General features: G+C 39.6%; 1 protein-coding gene across 1 annotated transcript in view; it reads left to right on the top strand.

The window, feature by feature from the left end:
• Positions 1-16199, top strand: part of Msl2 (MSL complex subunit 2) — a 33837-nt gene extending 17638 nt beyond the window's left edge. The window contains exon 2 of the mRNA XM_036192819.1: positions 11943-16199. Coding sequence (XP_036048712.1) covers positions 11943-13534 — 1592 coding nt within the window. The 3' untranslated portion in view covers positions 13535-16199. The remainder of the gene's footprint in view (positions 1-11942) is intronic.
• Positions 16200-16472: the final 273 nt, after the last annotated feature.

The raw sequence follows: 16472 nt of genomic DNA on the forward strand, positions 1-16472 counted from the left end.
TATCTGGCAGTCTCCTTTAATTTTTGCTAGAATGTGAAATGAAGCATGACCCGTTTATGAATCTGAGGGCTTGTGTAGTTATAAATCATCCACTTAATAATCTGTGGTGTTTTTTAAAAAATATATACTATTAATTGCCTGTTGAGACTTACCATATAAACTGTTGACTTACCACCTTGAGTATCAGAAAGTATTTTGTCATAGTTTAGGTTTGACATTCAGATGTTCAATAAACAATTTGGCTTTTGTAACAAGCAAAATTGTAGCGCTGAACTTTTTTTTTTTTTTTTTTCTTTTCCTTAGTCCATAATCCCTTGTCAAACTGGCATGTGTATAGCTATCACTGGTCTTAATATAATAGTACCCAGTTAAAATGATGATAGTGAGCTTTAAAAATAATAACTTGGAGCTGAATGTGGTAGTGTACAGGAGGCAGAAACATGGGTATAGCTTCAGATCGAAGATCAGCCAGACCCCTTCTCAAGAGAAAAGCAAAACCAAAATAACAACATCAACAACAACAAAACGAAAACAAGCAAAATGACTCAGTCTGGTTTTGTAGAGCCCACCCATTGGTGGAGAATCACAGGTTCAATGCTCCCCCCAACTTGGTCAAGTAATTAAAATATTCACTCACCAGTTTTAGTGACTTACGAGTATCATCTTCTTTCCTTATTTTAAAACTCTGTTCTCTTATATTATAATTGTGTTAGATGCTATAAAGAAAATAGGTTACAGGGTTGTGGTTAGGAATGTCTAAATGCTATTCTGAGCATCACTGCTTGATTATTTGATGTAGAGGTCTAATAATTTCTAAAAACCTTAGGGTGTTTTTTTTTTTTTTAGACCAGGCTGGCCTCGAACTCACAGAGATCCACCTGCCTCTGCCTCCCGAGTGCTGGGATTACAGGCATGCGCCACCACCACCTCTGGGCAAAACCTTAGTTTTATTACTAGTCCCCCCTCTCCCCCCGCCAGGCAGGGTTTCCCTGTGTAGCTTTGTGCCTTTCCTGGAACTCACTTGGTAGCTCAGGCAGGCTGGCCTTGAACTCACAGAGATCCGCCTGCCTCTGCCTCCCGAGTGTTGGGATTATAGTCGTGCACCACCACCACCCGGCTATTACTAGTTTTTATTTAGTGTTTTGAAGCATTTCTTTGCCTTGGTAAACCATTATTAAAACTGGATGGGTGTAAGTTTAAAAGATTCCAAATGCTGCTTAATCAGACATTAAAAAATAGACCTGGCTTTGGTAATGTCAAGAGTAAAATTTGATTTTAGGTGGATTCTCTGGTCTCATTAATTTTTTTTTTCTTAGCTGAGTTTATTTTTCGAGATAGGGTTTCTTTGTGTAGCCCTGGTTGTTCTGGAACCTCTCTGTAGACCAGGGTGGCCTCAATTCAGATGTGTCTGTTGCTGCCTCTGGAATGCTGAGTTAAAGGTGTGTGCTAGCATACCTGGCTTTAGTTTTTTATTTTAATTAATTGATTAATTAATTTATTTTGGGAAGGATGTCTCTACATACTCCTGGCTGTCCTGGAACTCTTTATGTAGACCAGGCTGTCCTCAAACTTTCAGAGATCCATCCACCTGCCTCTCTGCCTCCCTAGTGCTGAGATCAAAGGTGGTGTACCCCATCATACCCAGCCTAATTATGTCTTCGTAATTTCAATTTTTATTGGCAACTGTGTGTGCAGTATGAATGCATGTGTGTATGTGAGTACACATTTATGCAGATTTTGTGAAGGCCAGATGGCTCTTCACATTATTTACTGAGGGTAGGGTATTGATGTTATCCATAGTTTGCCAGTCTAGTTAGCCAGTATGCAATGGGTAGTCCCTTGTCTGCCTGTAGTACAGGCTCACCAGATTCACCTGGTTCTCACTATATGGGAACCTGGACTTTGAGCTTTACAGGGTAGAATTTTTCCCGGAGTCATCTCCTTGATCTCCTTGATCTCCTTGATTCTTGATATAGTGGCTCCACAGTCATATATTTTGCCTCATGAATGACATTTTAAGAGGTATAGACTTCAACATATGCCTGCCAAAAAATCTGTAGTAAGCACAGATTTGTTAGAATGAAAATAAACTTGTAAAGATAACCACTTTAATTATTGAAGAACAGTTAATTTATTTGTTCTCATTTGCCATAATACACAGGATCTTTTTATTGTGTAGTCATTTTTTTTCTTAGTACATATTTATCAAGAAGATGTCCTGTGCTAGGGAGATGGCTTGGCAGTTGAGAGCAAATACTGCTCTTCCAGAGAACCTGAGTTTGGTTCTCAGTACCCACATTGGGCTTCTCATAACTGCCTGTAACTCCAGGTTCCAGAGATCTTTCTGGTCTCTGTAGACGGACAGATGGAGCAGAGGGATGGACACACACACATTCTCTTATTCTCTCTCTCTCTCTCTCTCTCTCTCTCTCTCTCTCTCTCTCACACACACACACACACACACACACACACACACACACACTCACACACACACTCACAGACAGACAGACATAATTCGTTTATTATCTATATTCATTCAATCATTTTACTTAATTGGTTTTTCGAGGCAAGGTTTCTCTGTGTAGACCTGGCTGTCCTGGAACTCGTTCTATAGACCAGTCTGGTTTGAACTCAAGAGATCCACCTACCTCTGCTTTCCGAGTACTGTAGCTATAATTTTTCTAGTCTTGTCTGGCCTACAGTCAGGACAAATCTCTCTCACCTGCCAGTCCCACAGCCACTCAGACCCAACCAAGTAAACACACAGAGACTTATATTACTTATAAACCGTGTGGCTGTGGCAGGCTTCTTGCTAACTGTTCTTATATCTTAAATTAACCCATTTCTATTAATCTATAAAGTTGCCACGTGGCTCGTGGCTTACCAGTACCTCACATCTCACTTTTCATGGCGGCGGCTGGCAGCATCTCTCTGACTCAGCCTTCCACTTTCCAGAATTCTCCTCTCTCCTTATCCTGCCTATACTTCCTGCCTGGCTACTGGCCAATCAGTGTTCCATTTATTAACCAATCAGAGCAACACACTTAACATACAGAACACCCCACAGCAGTGTGTGCCACCACTGTCTGGCTGAAAAAAAAAATATTTTCAAAAGAAGGAAGATACTCCAGTTACTGTTTTGAAACTTTCTACATCTTTAGTTTGGGGGTGTACTTTTGATTCTATAATTCAAAGATAGTTTTAAAAAAGTTCAGAAGATTCTTTTTTAAAAAATGATTTATTTTTATTTTATGTTTATTGGTGTTTGACCTGCATGTATGTCTATGTGAGGCTGTTGGATTCTCTGTAACTGGAGTTACAGATAGTTGTGAGGTGCCATGTGGGTGTTGGGAATTGAACCAGCTCCTCTGTAAGATTATTCAGTACTCTTAAGTGCTGAGCCATCTCTCCAACTCCAGAAAGTTCTTTCTTAAATGATAGGTGGAAGGCTCTAGTATAGAGCATGGCATATAGCTAGGCCACAGGAATTATTTACATAAATGATAAAGAAGGAAAAGAAGGGGGGCTGGAGAGATGGCTCTGGTTAAAAGCACTGACTGCTCTTCCAGAGGTCCTGAGTTCAGTTTCCAGCAACCACATGGTGGCTCAAAACCACCCGTAATGAGATCTGGTGACCTCTTCTGGCCTGCAGGGACACATGCAGACAGAGCACTGTATACATAATAAATAAGTAAATCTTTTAAAAAAAGAAGGAAAAAAATGTTTTTGTTTGTTTTCCAAATGGGATTTAAGTATATATAGGCTTGCAATCCTCTTGCCTCCCTAAATGCAGGGGACAATTGTGTGCAACTAGGAGATACGCTTTATTAAGTGAAGATAGCCTAAGCAGTTAATTCTTTACTTGAAAAAGGAAAAAAAATGAAGATATTTAGATCACTATTGGGAGAAATATATTTTATCAACATTCATTGGATGATTGATTGAGACAGGGTCTTGCTATATAGTTCAGTCTGGCCTCAAAACTCCAGATCCTGCTTTATTTAGCCTCACAAGTGTTGGGATTACAAATGTGCCCCATTAGATTTGGCTGTTTATTTATTTATTGAAACCCAATTGGTTTCTGTAGCCTAGGCTAGCCTCAAACACACTACACTTTCTGTCTCAGCCTCCCAGGTGCTGAGATTACAGGTGTGAGCCACAATGCCTGACTTTTGTTTTGTTTTTCAAGACAGGGTTTTTCTGTGTAGCTTTGTGCCTTTCCTGGAACTCGCTTTGGAGACCAGGCTGGCCTCGAACTCGCAGAGATCCGCCTGTCTCTGCCTCCTGAGTGCTGAGATTAAAGGCATGCACCACCACCTCCCTGCTAACACAATGCCTGGTTTATTTCATTCTTTAATCCATGAGTTTATATGACTAGAGTCTGAATCTAGGCTGAGTGGGTTATGAATAAGATTCAGTGTTGTATATTATTCTAACACTTCAAGAGGATTAGGGCTTAACTTCAAGGCCTGTGTAGATTTATCAGTTTTGATTTATTGCTGCTAGAACATTTTATAAATGGTCATGTTTTATAAATCAATTTTGTATATAATCAAGGCTATCTGAAATACTATCATTTATGGTAAACATGCCTGTAGCTAGAGTTTTTCTCTCCAGGTCCTGCCAAGCCCCGGCAGTCAGATAGCCCACTTATAAAATAAACACACAGATGAACCCAGGGCCTTGTGCTTGCTAGGCAAGTGCTCTACCAACCTTTTTTTCTTTTTTCTTTTTTAAAGACAGGGTTCCTCTGTATAGCTTTGGAGCCTTTTCTGGAATTCACTCTGTAGCCCAGGCTAGCTCACAGAGATCCTCCTGGCTCTGCCTCCCGAGTGCTGGGATTAAAGGTGTGCACCCCCTTCTCCAAAGAAGGGGGGGGGCGGTGGAGCTGAAGAGATAGCTCACAATTAGCAACACTGAGAACACTGGCTGCTTTCACAGAGAACCAGGATTTGATTCCCAGTACCCACATGGCAGCTCACAAGCATCTGTATTTCTAGCTCCAGAGGATGTAGTACCTTCTTTTTGCCTCCAAGAGCACCAGGCATGCAGGTAAAACGCAGACATGCATGCAGACGAAATACTCAAACACATCAAAAAATGGAGTAATTTTTTTTTAAAGATTTATTTATTATGTATACAGAAGAGGGCGCCAGATCTCATTACAGATGGTTGTGAGCCATCATGTGGGTACTGGGAATTGAACTCAGGACCTCTGGAAGAATAGCCGGTACTCTTAACCGCTGAGCCATCTCTCCAGTCCTTTAATTTTTAGGTTTAGTCCATTATCATCATGTCAGGGAGCATGTCAGCTGGTAAACATTGTGTTGGAGAAATAGCCAAGAGCTACATCCTGATCCATAGGCAAAGAGAGACTGACACTGAGCCTGGCTTGGGATTTTGAAACCTCAAAGCCCACCACTGATGACAGATTTCCTCCAACAAGGCCATATCTCCCCATCCTTCTCAAGTTGTGCTACTTGCCTGGTGGCTAAGCATTCAAATATATGGAAGTTATTATTCTTATTCACACCACCACATATGTTTATATAAAGCATTTCAGATTAGTTTCAGAAATTGGGATCATAGAGAATCCAAGCAGGACTCTGTAGCTCCAGTTTGTGAGACCTGAGGCCAAACTGCCTCTCTATACCTGTTGTTGAGAATCCATCTTCTCCTTCCATTCTTCTACAGTCACTATCCAGTTAGGGTTGATACTCTGGTTCTCTCCCCTGTAAAGGCCTTACATCTGGTAGTTGATTACTCATTCTATCTGTGTTTCACTTTTAGTAATCAAATCATTCTTTATGATAAATGTGGAAGTAAGCTGAGATTGTCTCAATGAAGGCCACAGACAGTGGTAGGAGTAGAGATGGTTTTTAATAAAAAGAAGTAACACTAGATTAATGGGCTGGGATGCAGCTCAGCTGGTAAAAATGCTTTCTTAGCATACATGGAGTAGCTTTGGGTTGAGTCCCCAGCACTTTTTAAGCCAGGCATAGTGGCAATGCCTCAGTCCCAGTGCTTGAGAGGTGGGCACAAGAAAATCAGAGATTTGAAGTTTCATGCTTAGTTACCATGTGAGTTTGAGGACACCCTGTTGGAAAATAGAGAGGAGGACATAGATGAAAGAAAACTACTAGGTTGGGAGTCTGTAGACTCAGCTCTTTATTGCTAGTACCTGGCTGTATAATCTATGAAAATCTATTTTGATTAAAATGAAGCCACAGGAACTATTGATTTCCATGGTCACTCAGTCACAAGCCTTATGTTTTATGATTCTGTCATTGCTTGTATATTAGATGCCAGCCTATTGCCAACAATGATAGAAAGTGGGAAAAAAAAATTCCGGCTTTTGACCAAGGCCTAGTGAGCAGTGGGAGTATAATGCAATAGCTGTTAGTTGTACCAGGGGGACAAATTGAGGGTAGAGGAGTGTGGAAGGCTTCCTGTGGAGGTCATAATTGAGTTGAAGGAAGAACTCTCTCTCCCTCTGTCTGTCTGTAATCATGACATGTTTTCTAACAGTGTGGGTGAGAGTTGGATTATAGAGTTTTAGTGATGCAGTATTTGGGGATGGGAGGAGAATGGGTTTTGGATTTTAAAGGCAGTTCGAAGGATTTTCAAAGGATAAGCCTGTAGTTAGGTTTATGTTTTAGAACAATAAATCATTGGCAGAATAGCAGATGAATTGATTGGATTGGATGAAGTGGAGGCAAGGAGATAAGTGGGAAAACATTTAGTTTTCCAAGTGAGAAACAACTGAGGCATTAGTAGTCAAATGGGTAAAATTTAGAGGATGGATGAGCAGATTTTAGGAGCTAAGGGCAGAGCACTGATAGCAGGTGGAGTAGAGATGACTGGTCTGGAAGGTTTCAAAAGTGGAAGATGGTGTCAGCATCCATCCAAGAGAAGAAGGGGTAGAGGTGGAAGATTAAGAGAAGGTGGGTTAGGAAAGACAAGTGTAGTTATATATGTGAAGCTTGAATTACCCCTGAAGAGAGATTCATTGAGTCTGAAGTCCAGGAGATTTGAGTTGGAGGCAAAGTCAATAGCTGTCTAGGCTGATTCTTGAAGATTGTGGAAAGCAGTTTTAAAGTTTGGGTGATTATTGATTCATGATTGCCAGAAGATTGTGTGTACTAGTTTGTGTCTGTGCATGCATATCCTGTTTTTATGGGGGTCTGTGACCTAGTAAAGATTCCAAAGGAATAAGGGAATGGAATTGAGGAGACTCTTAGATCCTGTCTATTTAAAAACCTGCTGCTGCCACCTCCTGAGTTTTGGGATTTAAAGGCGTGAGATTTGATTCTTTAAGTCTCTTTGTTGTAGTCAGTCTGAATTGTTGGCATTGCATTTTAGTTTAGTTCTGTTTTTGTCATTCTAGGTTTTATTTTATGATTGTTATTACTGTCAGATCCAGTGTTCTCAGGATTTTTGTTTTAAGTCATTGACATTTGTTAAGTGTTTGAAGTGCCTGTCAGTTGTGTGTGTTTGTGTGTATCTCAGCTTCCCCACCCTAGTTTTTCTTTCCTAGTATTCTGATCAAAGTTTTTTTTTTTTTTTTTTTTAAACTACCCCACTGTTAGAATGGATAATCGGGAAGACTGTGCTTCAGTTGGGTGTATTGGTGCTTTCTGAACAAATGACTGTGTTACTCACATAGGTGGCTTACTAATACATACTGTATGTATTTTCTCTAGTGTTGGGTTTTGGATTTGTGAACTGCATGTGCCAGACTACCTAACTCTTGTCAACTTTTTTTTATATATAATGTAGCTCGGGTTGTCCTTAAACTCCAACTTCTGCCCTCTGAATGCTGAGATCACAGGTGTGTGTGTGTGTGTGTGCGCGCCCTTCCATATCTGCCTTAGAGTACTTCATCTAAAGTTTGCTGGAATATAGTGTAGTATGTTGACACTAGCAGCAACTTTTTATATATTGTGTTTTTACCATGTTTTGAATTGTGTCAAGAGGACATATTGAGAGATTGGCTTATTTGTTAGTGTAGTTTACATTGTGTTTATGTAATGATACAGTCTAATGATAAATTTCAGAATGTGTCCCTGTTGCTCAGGATTGTATATGCACTTAAGAGAAAAAAAAAAAAAGGATTTATGTGTGTGTCCTTAGATTGAGCCAAGAATATTCTTTTTAAATTAAAAAATTACATATATATATATGTATGTATATATATATATATATATATGTATGTATATATATATATATATATATATATATATATATTTGTGTGTGAGTGTTTTGTTTGTATGTGCACCTCTACATGCATGCCTGGTTCCTGCAGAGATTGAAAGAGGGTGTCAGAACCTTTGGGACTGCTTTGGGACCGGAGTTAAGAGACAGGTTGTGAGCAGCCACATGAGGACCGGAAATCAAACTCTGGTCCTCTGGAAGAGCAGCCAGAACTTTCTAACCAATGAGCCATCTCTCCAGCCCCTTTATTTAACTTTTTAAAAGAAACGAATTATTTCTAAAGTGATTTTGCCATTTTCACATCTCACCTGTATATAAGTATTTCTAAGTATTTTTCTCCCTAAAAATTTAAATATTCTTGGTGCCGTTTTAAGTAAATGTTTCTGAGAAATACTAATTACTGAGGTTCATCATACATAGAAACACAACTTTACAGTTACACGTTTTGTTATGGCCTTCCTAAACTCATTGGTTCTAAGAGTTCCTGGTGTGGCTTTCTTGGGATTATATATGGATTACAGATACAGATATGCTCTTAGTTTTACATCTTCTTCCAATCTGCATGCCTTGATTCCCTTTGCTCTTGTTCAGTACCTCCTCCTTTCTTCTTCCTTCACACCTAGGACCTCAGATGTAACTTTGAATGGGAGCAAGCGAGTTTGCTGTAGGTTAAAGTTTAATCCCAGCATTTGGGAGGCAGAGGCAGGTGGATCTGTGAGTTCAAGTCCAGCCTGGTCCGCAAAGTGAGTTCCAGGATAGCGAGGCCACGAAGAGACACCCTGTCTTGAAAAACACAAACAAACAAACAAAAAGTTGTTTTTAGTTTGCTGGAAATTCATGTTATAAATGGAAAGGTTTTTGGGTTGTATTTTAGATTATTTTTCTGTCATGTTAGTGATTGTTGTGTCTCCTCTTCATAATGGCCTTAACATTAGTACCATGGGTCTTTTTTTTTCTTCCTTCCCTTGAGACAAGGTTTCTCTGTGTAGCTTTGCACCTTTCCTGGAACTCACTCTATAGCCCAGGCTGGCCTAGAACTCACAGAGATCCACCTGCCTCTGCCTCCTGAGTGCTGGGATTAAAGACGTGCATCACCACCACCCAGCCTAGTACCATGGGTCTTAATATTTTTTTGTCATCTGATTTTTGGTGTTACTTAAAAGTTAAAAATGAAGGTGTTGGGGATTTAGCTCAGTGGTAGAGCTCTTGCTAGGCCCTGGGTTCAGTCCTCAGCTTCAGAAAAAGGGAAAAAAAAAAAAAAAGAGTCAAGGGAGACAGCTGAGTGGTTAAAGGGCTTGTTGTGTAAGCATGGGAAGGTGAGTTTGGATTCTTAGCTCCCATGTAAAAGCCAGGCGCGGGGGTGCCTGTCTGACTAACCCCAGCACTGGTAGGGTGGAGACAGGCTGACGACCTGTGGAGATTGGCAGAGGCATCTCCCTCATGTGGACCTCTGGCCTCCTCCACATGCGTGTGTACAAGGTCAGTTACATCCCTCACAGACACACAACAACACTGAACACCACCAAGGTTGCTTTAGTTTTCGTAGGATTTCAGTTTTTATTTTATAATGTTACTTGCACTATGTCTATTCAGTTTTTAATTTTTGTGTCAGTTTCAGTGCTTATCTGGCAATTTGTCCAAGTTGATTGATTTGTTGGCATAAAGTTGTTGAGGGTATCTTTCAGGTCTTTACATTTCTGTAGGACACTGGTAAGATACTCCGATAGCTTTTATTTCTAGTTTTGTTATTTTTTTCCTCCTGGGTAAACTTAAATTTAGTTTTTGAAACCAAGTGTTGCTTTGTGATAGAGGCTAGCCTTGAGCTATAGACTGAGCGCTCTGCCCAGCTCCCTTTTCTGGTCTTCATTTGTTTTGTCCTGCTTAAACTTGTGTTGTCCTAGTACAGTGGAAGGAGAAAGGGCTTGAGGCTGACTCAGTTTTCTGATGCAGACAGATTGAGAGACTGTTGCCCAGACTGGTTTTCAATTCCCAGGCCTAATTTATCCTTCTGCTTCAGCTTCCTAAGTAAGTAGCTAAGACTACAAGCGTGTACCATCATGCCTGGCTCAGGCTAGACCCTTTAAAAGTTAACAGCTTCCCTCTAATCAGTCTGGACTGTCTCTCCTATTGTTGATATGTTTCTATTTTTGCTAAGTAAATGCTTTCTAGTTTTGTTTATGATGTTTTTTGACTTAAAGATTGCTTTAGGTATATGTTTAATTTAAAAATATTTGTCTCAAAAAAAGAAAAACTATTTGGACATTTTCCTTTTGATTTTCAATTTTTATTGCACATGACACTTTTTTGGTTTGATTTAGAAGATGAGAAGACTGTTTTGGGTCAACTATGAACCATTTGAATTGGGAGCTAAGAAACAATTGCATCTGTGGGAGTGTGAGGAATGGCAAGAGGACTGAATCTACCATATTTCTAGGTCATTTGTAATTGGATAGCAGTCTCAGGTTGGGAGACGTGTGTGTGTGTGTGTGTGTGTGTGTGTGTGTGTGTGTGTGTGTGTGTGTGTGTGTGTGTCTGTGTCTGTGTGTGTGTACATGTGCGGGTCTTGTGTGTAGGCAGAGGATAGAGGAGAGGACATCAGATGTCCTGCTCTATCACTGTGTCTTAGAGCATTGAAATGAAGTCTCATTGAACCTGGAGCTGGAGGCCGATGAGCTCCAACAACCCTCCCCACTATCTTACCCTTGTTTGTTAGGTTGACTGGTATGTGCCACTACAACCAGTGTATGTGTGTGTGTGGTTTCTGGTGATTTGAGAGCAGCTCCACATGCTTGCATCACACATGTTGTTAGCCAGTGTCCTTACCAGCTGAGCCAACTACCCAGCCCCATTTCCACTTTCATAATATGTTGCTGCACTTAGGATGCCCATGGCTTACTATATACAGTTATTTTGAATTCTGTCATTTAGAGTTAGGATCCAGTATTATTTTCCGTTTTATTTATTGTAATCAGTTTAAATATAATAGCCCACAACAGTGTATAGAGGTAAGTTTTTACATTGGAAAAGAGTTTGTATTGAGGCAGGCATGGTGGCACACAAGTGTCCCCATCCCCACCCCCTGTTCTTTTGAGTTAGAGGTTCTGTAGTCCTGGCTGTCCTGGAACTCACTGTGTAGCCCAGGCTGGCCTCGGACTCACAGAGATGAACCTGCCTCTGCCTCCCGAGTGCTGGGGTCACAGGCGTGCCCCGCTGTGTCTGGCTTATGTTTCCTCATGTTGTTGACCTGTGGAAGATCTTGAGTTGAACAAAACTCTCTTTCCTTTCAGCAAATGAGATTCTTGCTCATTGGGGTCACATCTTGATCTTCTTAAAAGCTTATGGTTCATATATGTAATAACTGGTTGAAATTACATTTGTGCTGATTGTTCAGTAAGTTGTCTATTATGTTGTGTTAGTTGGAGGTCGTAAGGGTTTTTGGCCACTGAGCTTTACCTCTTGATAGCCTTTGGAGAGAAGACCGTAAGAAGGTTGGTGGTAACATTTTGTGGACACGACCAGAATCAAGGAAGACTGGTTTAAGATGACAGAGTGGAGAATTACCGAAATGAAGAGAGCTGTTGAGTATTTCTCCAGTTATCTCTGTATACCCCACCTCCCAGTCTAGTGAGTTTAACCAATTTCAGTTTTAAGAGAATAATAGCTGAACTCTATTATCTGAAACTGTAAATGAGTTTTACTAAAATCTATGTTTTCCTCCTCCTCTTCAGGACATTTGCTACAAGATCCTATTGCACCCACCAACTCCACCTGCCAACACTATGTCTGCAAAACTTGTAAAGGCAAGAAAATGATGATGAAACCTTCATGTAGCTGGTGCAAAGACTATGAGCAGTTTGAGGAGAACAAGCAGCTAAGCATCCTAGTGAACTGCTACAAGAAGCTATGTGAATATATAACCCAGACGACATTGGCGCGGGATATTATAGAAGCAGTTGACTGTTCTTCTGATATTTTAGCTTTGCTTAATGACGGATCATTGTTTTGTGAGGAGACAGAGAAACCTTCAGATTCATCCTTCACTCTGTGTTTGACACATTCCCCTTTACCTTCAACCTCAGAACCCACAGCTGATCCTCAAGCTAGTTTGTCTCCAATGTCTGAAAGCACCCTCAGCATTGCTATTGGCAGTTCTGTTATCAATGGTTTGCCTACTTACAATGGGCTTTCAATAGACAGATTTGGTATAAACATCCCTTCACCTGAACATCCAAATACTATTGACGTGTGTAATACTGTTGATATAAAAACTGAGGATCTGTCTGACAGCCTGCCACCTGTCTGTGACACGGTAGCCACTGACTTATGCTCCACAGGTATTGATATCTGTAGTTTCAGTGAAGATATAAAACCTGGTGACTCTCTCTTGCTAAGTGTTGAGGAAGTACTCCGAAGTTTAGAAACTGTTTCAAATACAGAGGTTTGCTGTCCTAATTTGCAGCCAAACTTGGAAGCCACTGTATCCAATGGACCTTTTTTGCAGCTTTCTTCCCAGTCTCTCAGCCATAATGTTTATATGTCTACCAGCCCTGCACTTCATGGGTTATCATGTACAGCAGCAACTCCGAAGGTAGCAAAGTTGAATCGAAAAAGATCCAGATCTGAAAGCGACAGTGAGAAAGTTCAGCCACTTCCAATTTCTACCATTATCCGAGGCCCAACCCTGGGGGCATCAGCTCCCGTGACAGTGAAGCGGGAAAGCAAAATCTCTCTTCAACCTATAGCAACTGTTCCCAATGGAGGCACAACACCCAAGATCAGCAAATCTGTACTTTTATCTACTAAAAGCATGAAAAAGAGTCATGAACATGGATCCAAGAAATCCCACTCTAAATCCAAGCCAGGTATTCTTAAAAAAGACAAAGCAGTAAAGGAAAAGATTCCTAGTCATCATTTTATGCCAGGAAGTCCTACCAAGACTGTGTACAAAAAGCCCCAGGAAAAGAAAGGATGTAAATGTGGGCGTGCTACTCAAAATCCAAGTGTTCTTACATGCCGCGGCCAACGCTGCCCTTGCTACTCTAACCGGAAAGCCTGCTTAGATTGTATATGTCGTGGCTGCCAAAACTCCTATATGGCCAATGGGGAGAAGAAGCTGGAGGCATTTGCGGTGCCAGAAAAGGCCTTGGAGCAGACCAGGCTCACTTTGGGCATTAATGTGACTAGCATTGCTGTGCGTAATGCAAGTACTAGCACCAGTGTAATTAATGTCACAGGGTCCCCAGTAACGACATTTTTAGCTGCCAGTACACATGATGATAAAAGTTTGGATGAAGCTATAGATATGAGATTCGACTGTTAAATCAGTGGGTCTTGAAACCTACCTACCCCTGGTAGGAAATAGCTACAGTTCTACGGCAGCTATGGTTCTGTTGGTTTAACTTGCCGGAGCTCCTGCATATAGATCACTTGTATCAAGTGTTTTCATTGCTAAGTTATATGTGTTAGTGTCGGGGAAATAGTTTGCAGATAATGGAGGAGTAACCCTACAACTATATGTTCTTAGTTCTTACAGAACCTCATAGTTTGAGAACAAATGCTGATGCAACTGATTTATACAAAATGAACTTTGGCAAGGAAAATAATAACAATAACCTCATTGTTTATGGTCATGCTTTGTGCATAATCAAAGTTGATGATTAAATGTAAGGAAGTGGTATCTAGTCAGTCCATAAAGATTGTGCTAATTTTTTTTTTTTTTTTTTTTCATTTTTTTGTGGAAAAGTAGCCATTAGTTTATCAGGAGCCTTTGCTGCCTTCAGATGCCGCAGTGATATTTCTCCTGTTGAAAAGCTGATGTGTCCAGCTCAACCTTTGTGCTGACATAGTACCATTTCTGATCATGAAAATTGGCTACTGGCGTGTATGTAGCAGTTTTTAAATCAGCAGTATTATGAAAGAAAATTTCCCCCTCATTAGAATGTTTTAAGAAATCTGTCTTTTAAAAAGTGAACAAATAAATTCTGTCAGACCACAAATGTTAAGCTGTTTATGCTTTAAATATTTATGAGTTCAGCCCCCTTTCTAGTTATCTGACTCACTTCTATGAGAAAATCCTAAGTCCTTTCACTTTGAGCAATGTTCTAGTTGGTAAATAAAGTGAAGAGCTGTTTTATTCTGAACATAATTGAGTTTATTTAGTTCATAACATAATTTTTAAAAACATAAAAAGAATTTAAAAATTGGGTTTTATTTAATTTTGAAATAATGCCCCAAATGTGCCCAGATTTATGCATTGTACTTATTGCCATTGACAACTTTGATTTTTATTTCCTGTTCATTTGCCACAGGCTTTACCTTGAATATGCTCCTTTTTTCTTTTTTTAAGGGTGCTGTTCATAATGAAGGCTTCTTTATCAAGGCCTTAAAACATGCCTTTGATGAAGCCTGTGCATTTAGGTAGGTGTAAAGCTCGGAGGATTTTCTTTAGAATGCTCTTTTGCATGTAAAGCACAAACTGTGTTTGAGTTTTAATGTACTTCTTCCTATTAACTTTATGGGAAAGACAAACATTCTGTTGAAGGGAAGTCTATAGTCAGTTGCTTGAAAGAGCACAGCCCAGGTAAACAAGGACTGACTAGGTGTGGAGATAACCTTGTGATTTCAAAGAGTTGCTGCTTTGGCAGTGCTTATTTTAAGAAAAATACTGCTAGGGAAGTTCCAGTTTCTACTGCATTCACCATCTAATGAGATCGGATGTGTTGAAGTTGTTTTGATTTGGCACACAGCATGTTCAATGATGGTTACTCGCCTCATAAAGACATGGAGAAGAATCCTTTGGACACAGAGCAGATGACACCTCCTGTTTTGTAGTGTATCCTGGTGTCATTTCTGTGAATGTGGTCAGGTAGTTGTTTTGTTGTTGTCATTGGGCTTTTTAAAAAAAAAACAACAAAAAAAAAACAAAAAAAATTTTTTTTGGTCTCTTTTGGTGGGGCGGGGGTGGGCTAAAGCCATAGGAAGAAAAATGTGATGTATGTGTCCAGTATGTACGATTTTGTTTTTGTTTTGCAAGAAGAGTTGAACTATTTTTGATAACAAGAGTAAATGGTGGAAAATGCTTCTTAGTTGTCTTGTCTTTATTTGCTTACCAAATTTTGGAATTTTATTTAAATTCTTTAAGTGGTAGCAGTGTCTTATGAAACATGTATTTACCTAAAGTTTGTAACAGTATGTGTTGGGCCAGATGATGCCCTACTATATAATCATGTAAATCTGTTTTTTATTCAGTAATGATCATTGCAAAAATGACTAGAAATGAGATTGTACACATGGATAATTAGGCTATATTTTGCAGATTTCCCAGACTTTCCAAATACGATCTTAAAATTCATGGAGTACCTCATTGCTTTCCAAATTTGATAATCTTAGCTTTGTTTTTGATGCATGAGAGGTTGGCAATAGAGATAAAGTGGAAATAAGTATGTGAGGACCTTGATTGTTATGTAATATTGCCAATGATGAATTCAGGTTGTTTTTAGCACAAGTTTCTCTTTTTTATGCTGGTATTCTCACTGCCACATTTTTGGAAACCTGTATCACACCTTAAGTCTATCAATAAATGATAGTTTTCTAATTCTATGTTGTAGAATACTGAGGAGTTCGGGATAGCATGTTCTCAATGGTCTGTATTAGGCTGGGGAAGAGTACTTAAAGTGCCTTGGTTTTTATGTTTTTCTTTATGACATGTGTTTTTTAAAAGTAATGCTAACAAATGCTGACTTAATTTATTGAAGGAACTGGATTTATCAAGATATGAAATTAGTAAAGATAAAACAAAACTTCATTTAAATTGGTGTATCTTGAATAATCTGAGTCCTTGTCAGAAGAGAGCTTATAATTTCTCTTTTTGGTTAGATTCATTGAGTGTATATTTTCATCATGAAGCACTAGGGTGTAAAGGGTCTGTAATTGCTTTATTTAAAAAAATTCCACAATAACCTTACTGAAGAAAAGTAAAATGTTAAGTGAGTAGAATTTCCTTTTTCCATAGGTAACAGTGCTTTTAGGACATAAGACTGTAGGATCTGGATATAATATTCTTGATTTCATTTTAGATAACCAATAATATGTAGTGATAGAGCCTTTTAATATATGGATGAGGCTAAAGTCCCCTTTGATCCTGGAGAGTTCCTTTATCCCAGAGGAAAGCACTTCTCAGTGAGATAGCAACCCTTAAGACTTTTCTTCATAGCATTCCCAAGACTTCAAAGAGTTATTCTTGCAAAAACTCAACTTTG

This window comes from Onychomys torridus, chromosome 7 (assembly GCF_903995425.1).
Source record: "Onychomys torridus chromosome 7, mOncTor1.1, whole genome shotgun sequence".
Classification (NCBI taxonomy): Eukaryota; Metazoa; Chordata; class Mammalia; order Rodentia; family Cricetidae; genus Onychomys; species Onychomys torridus.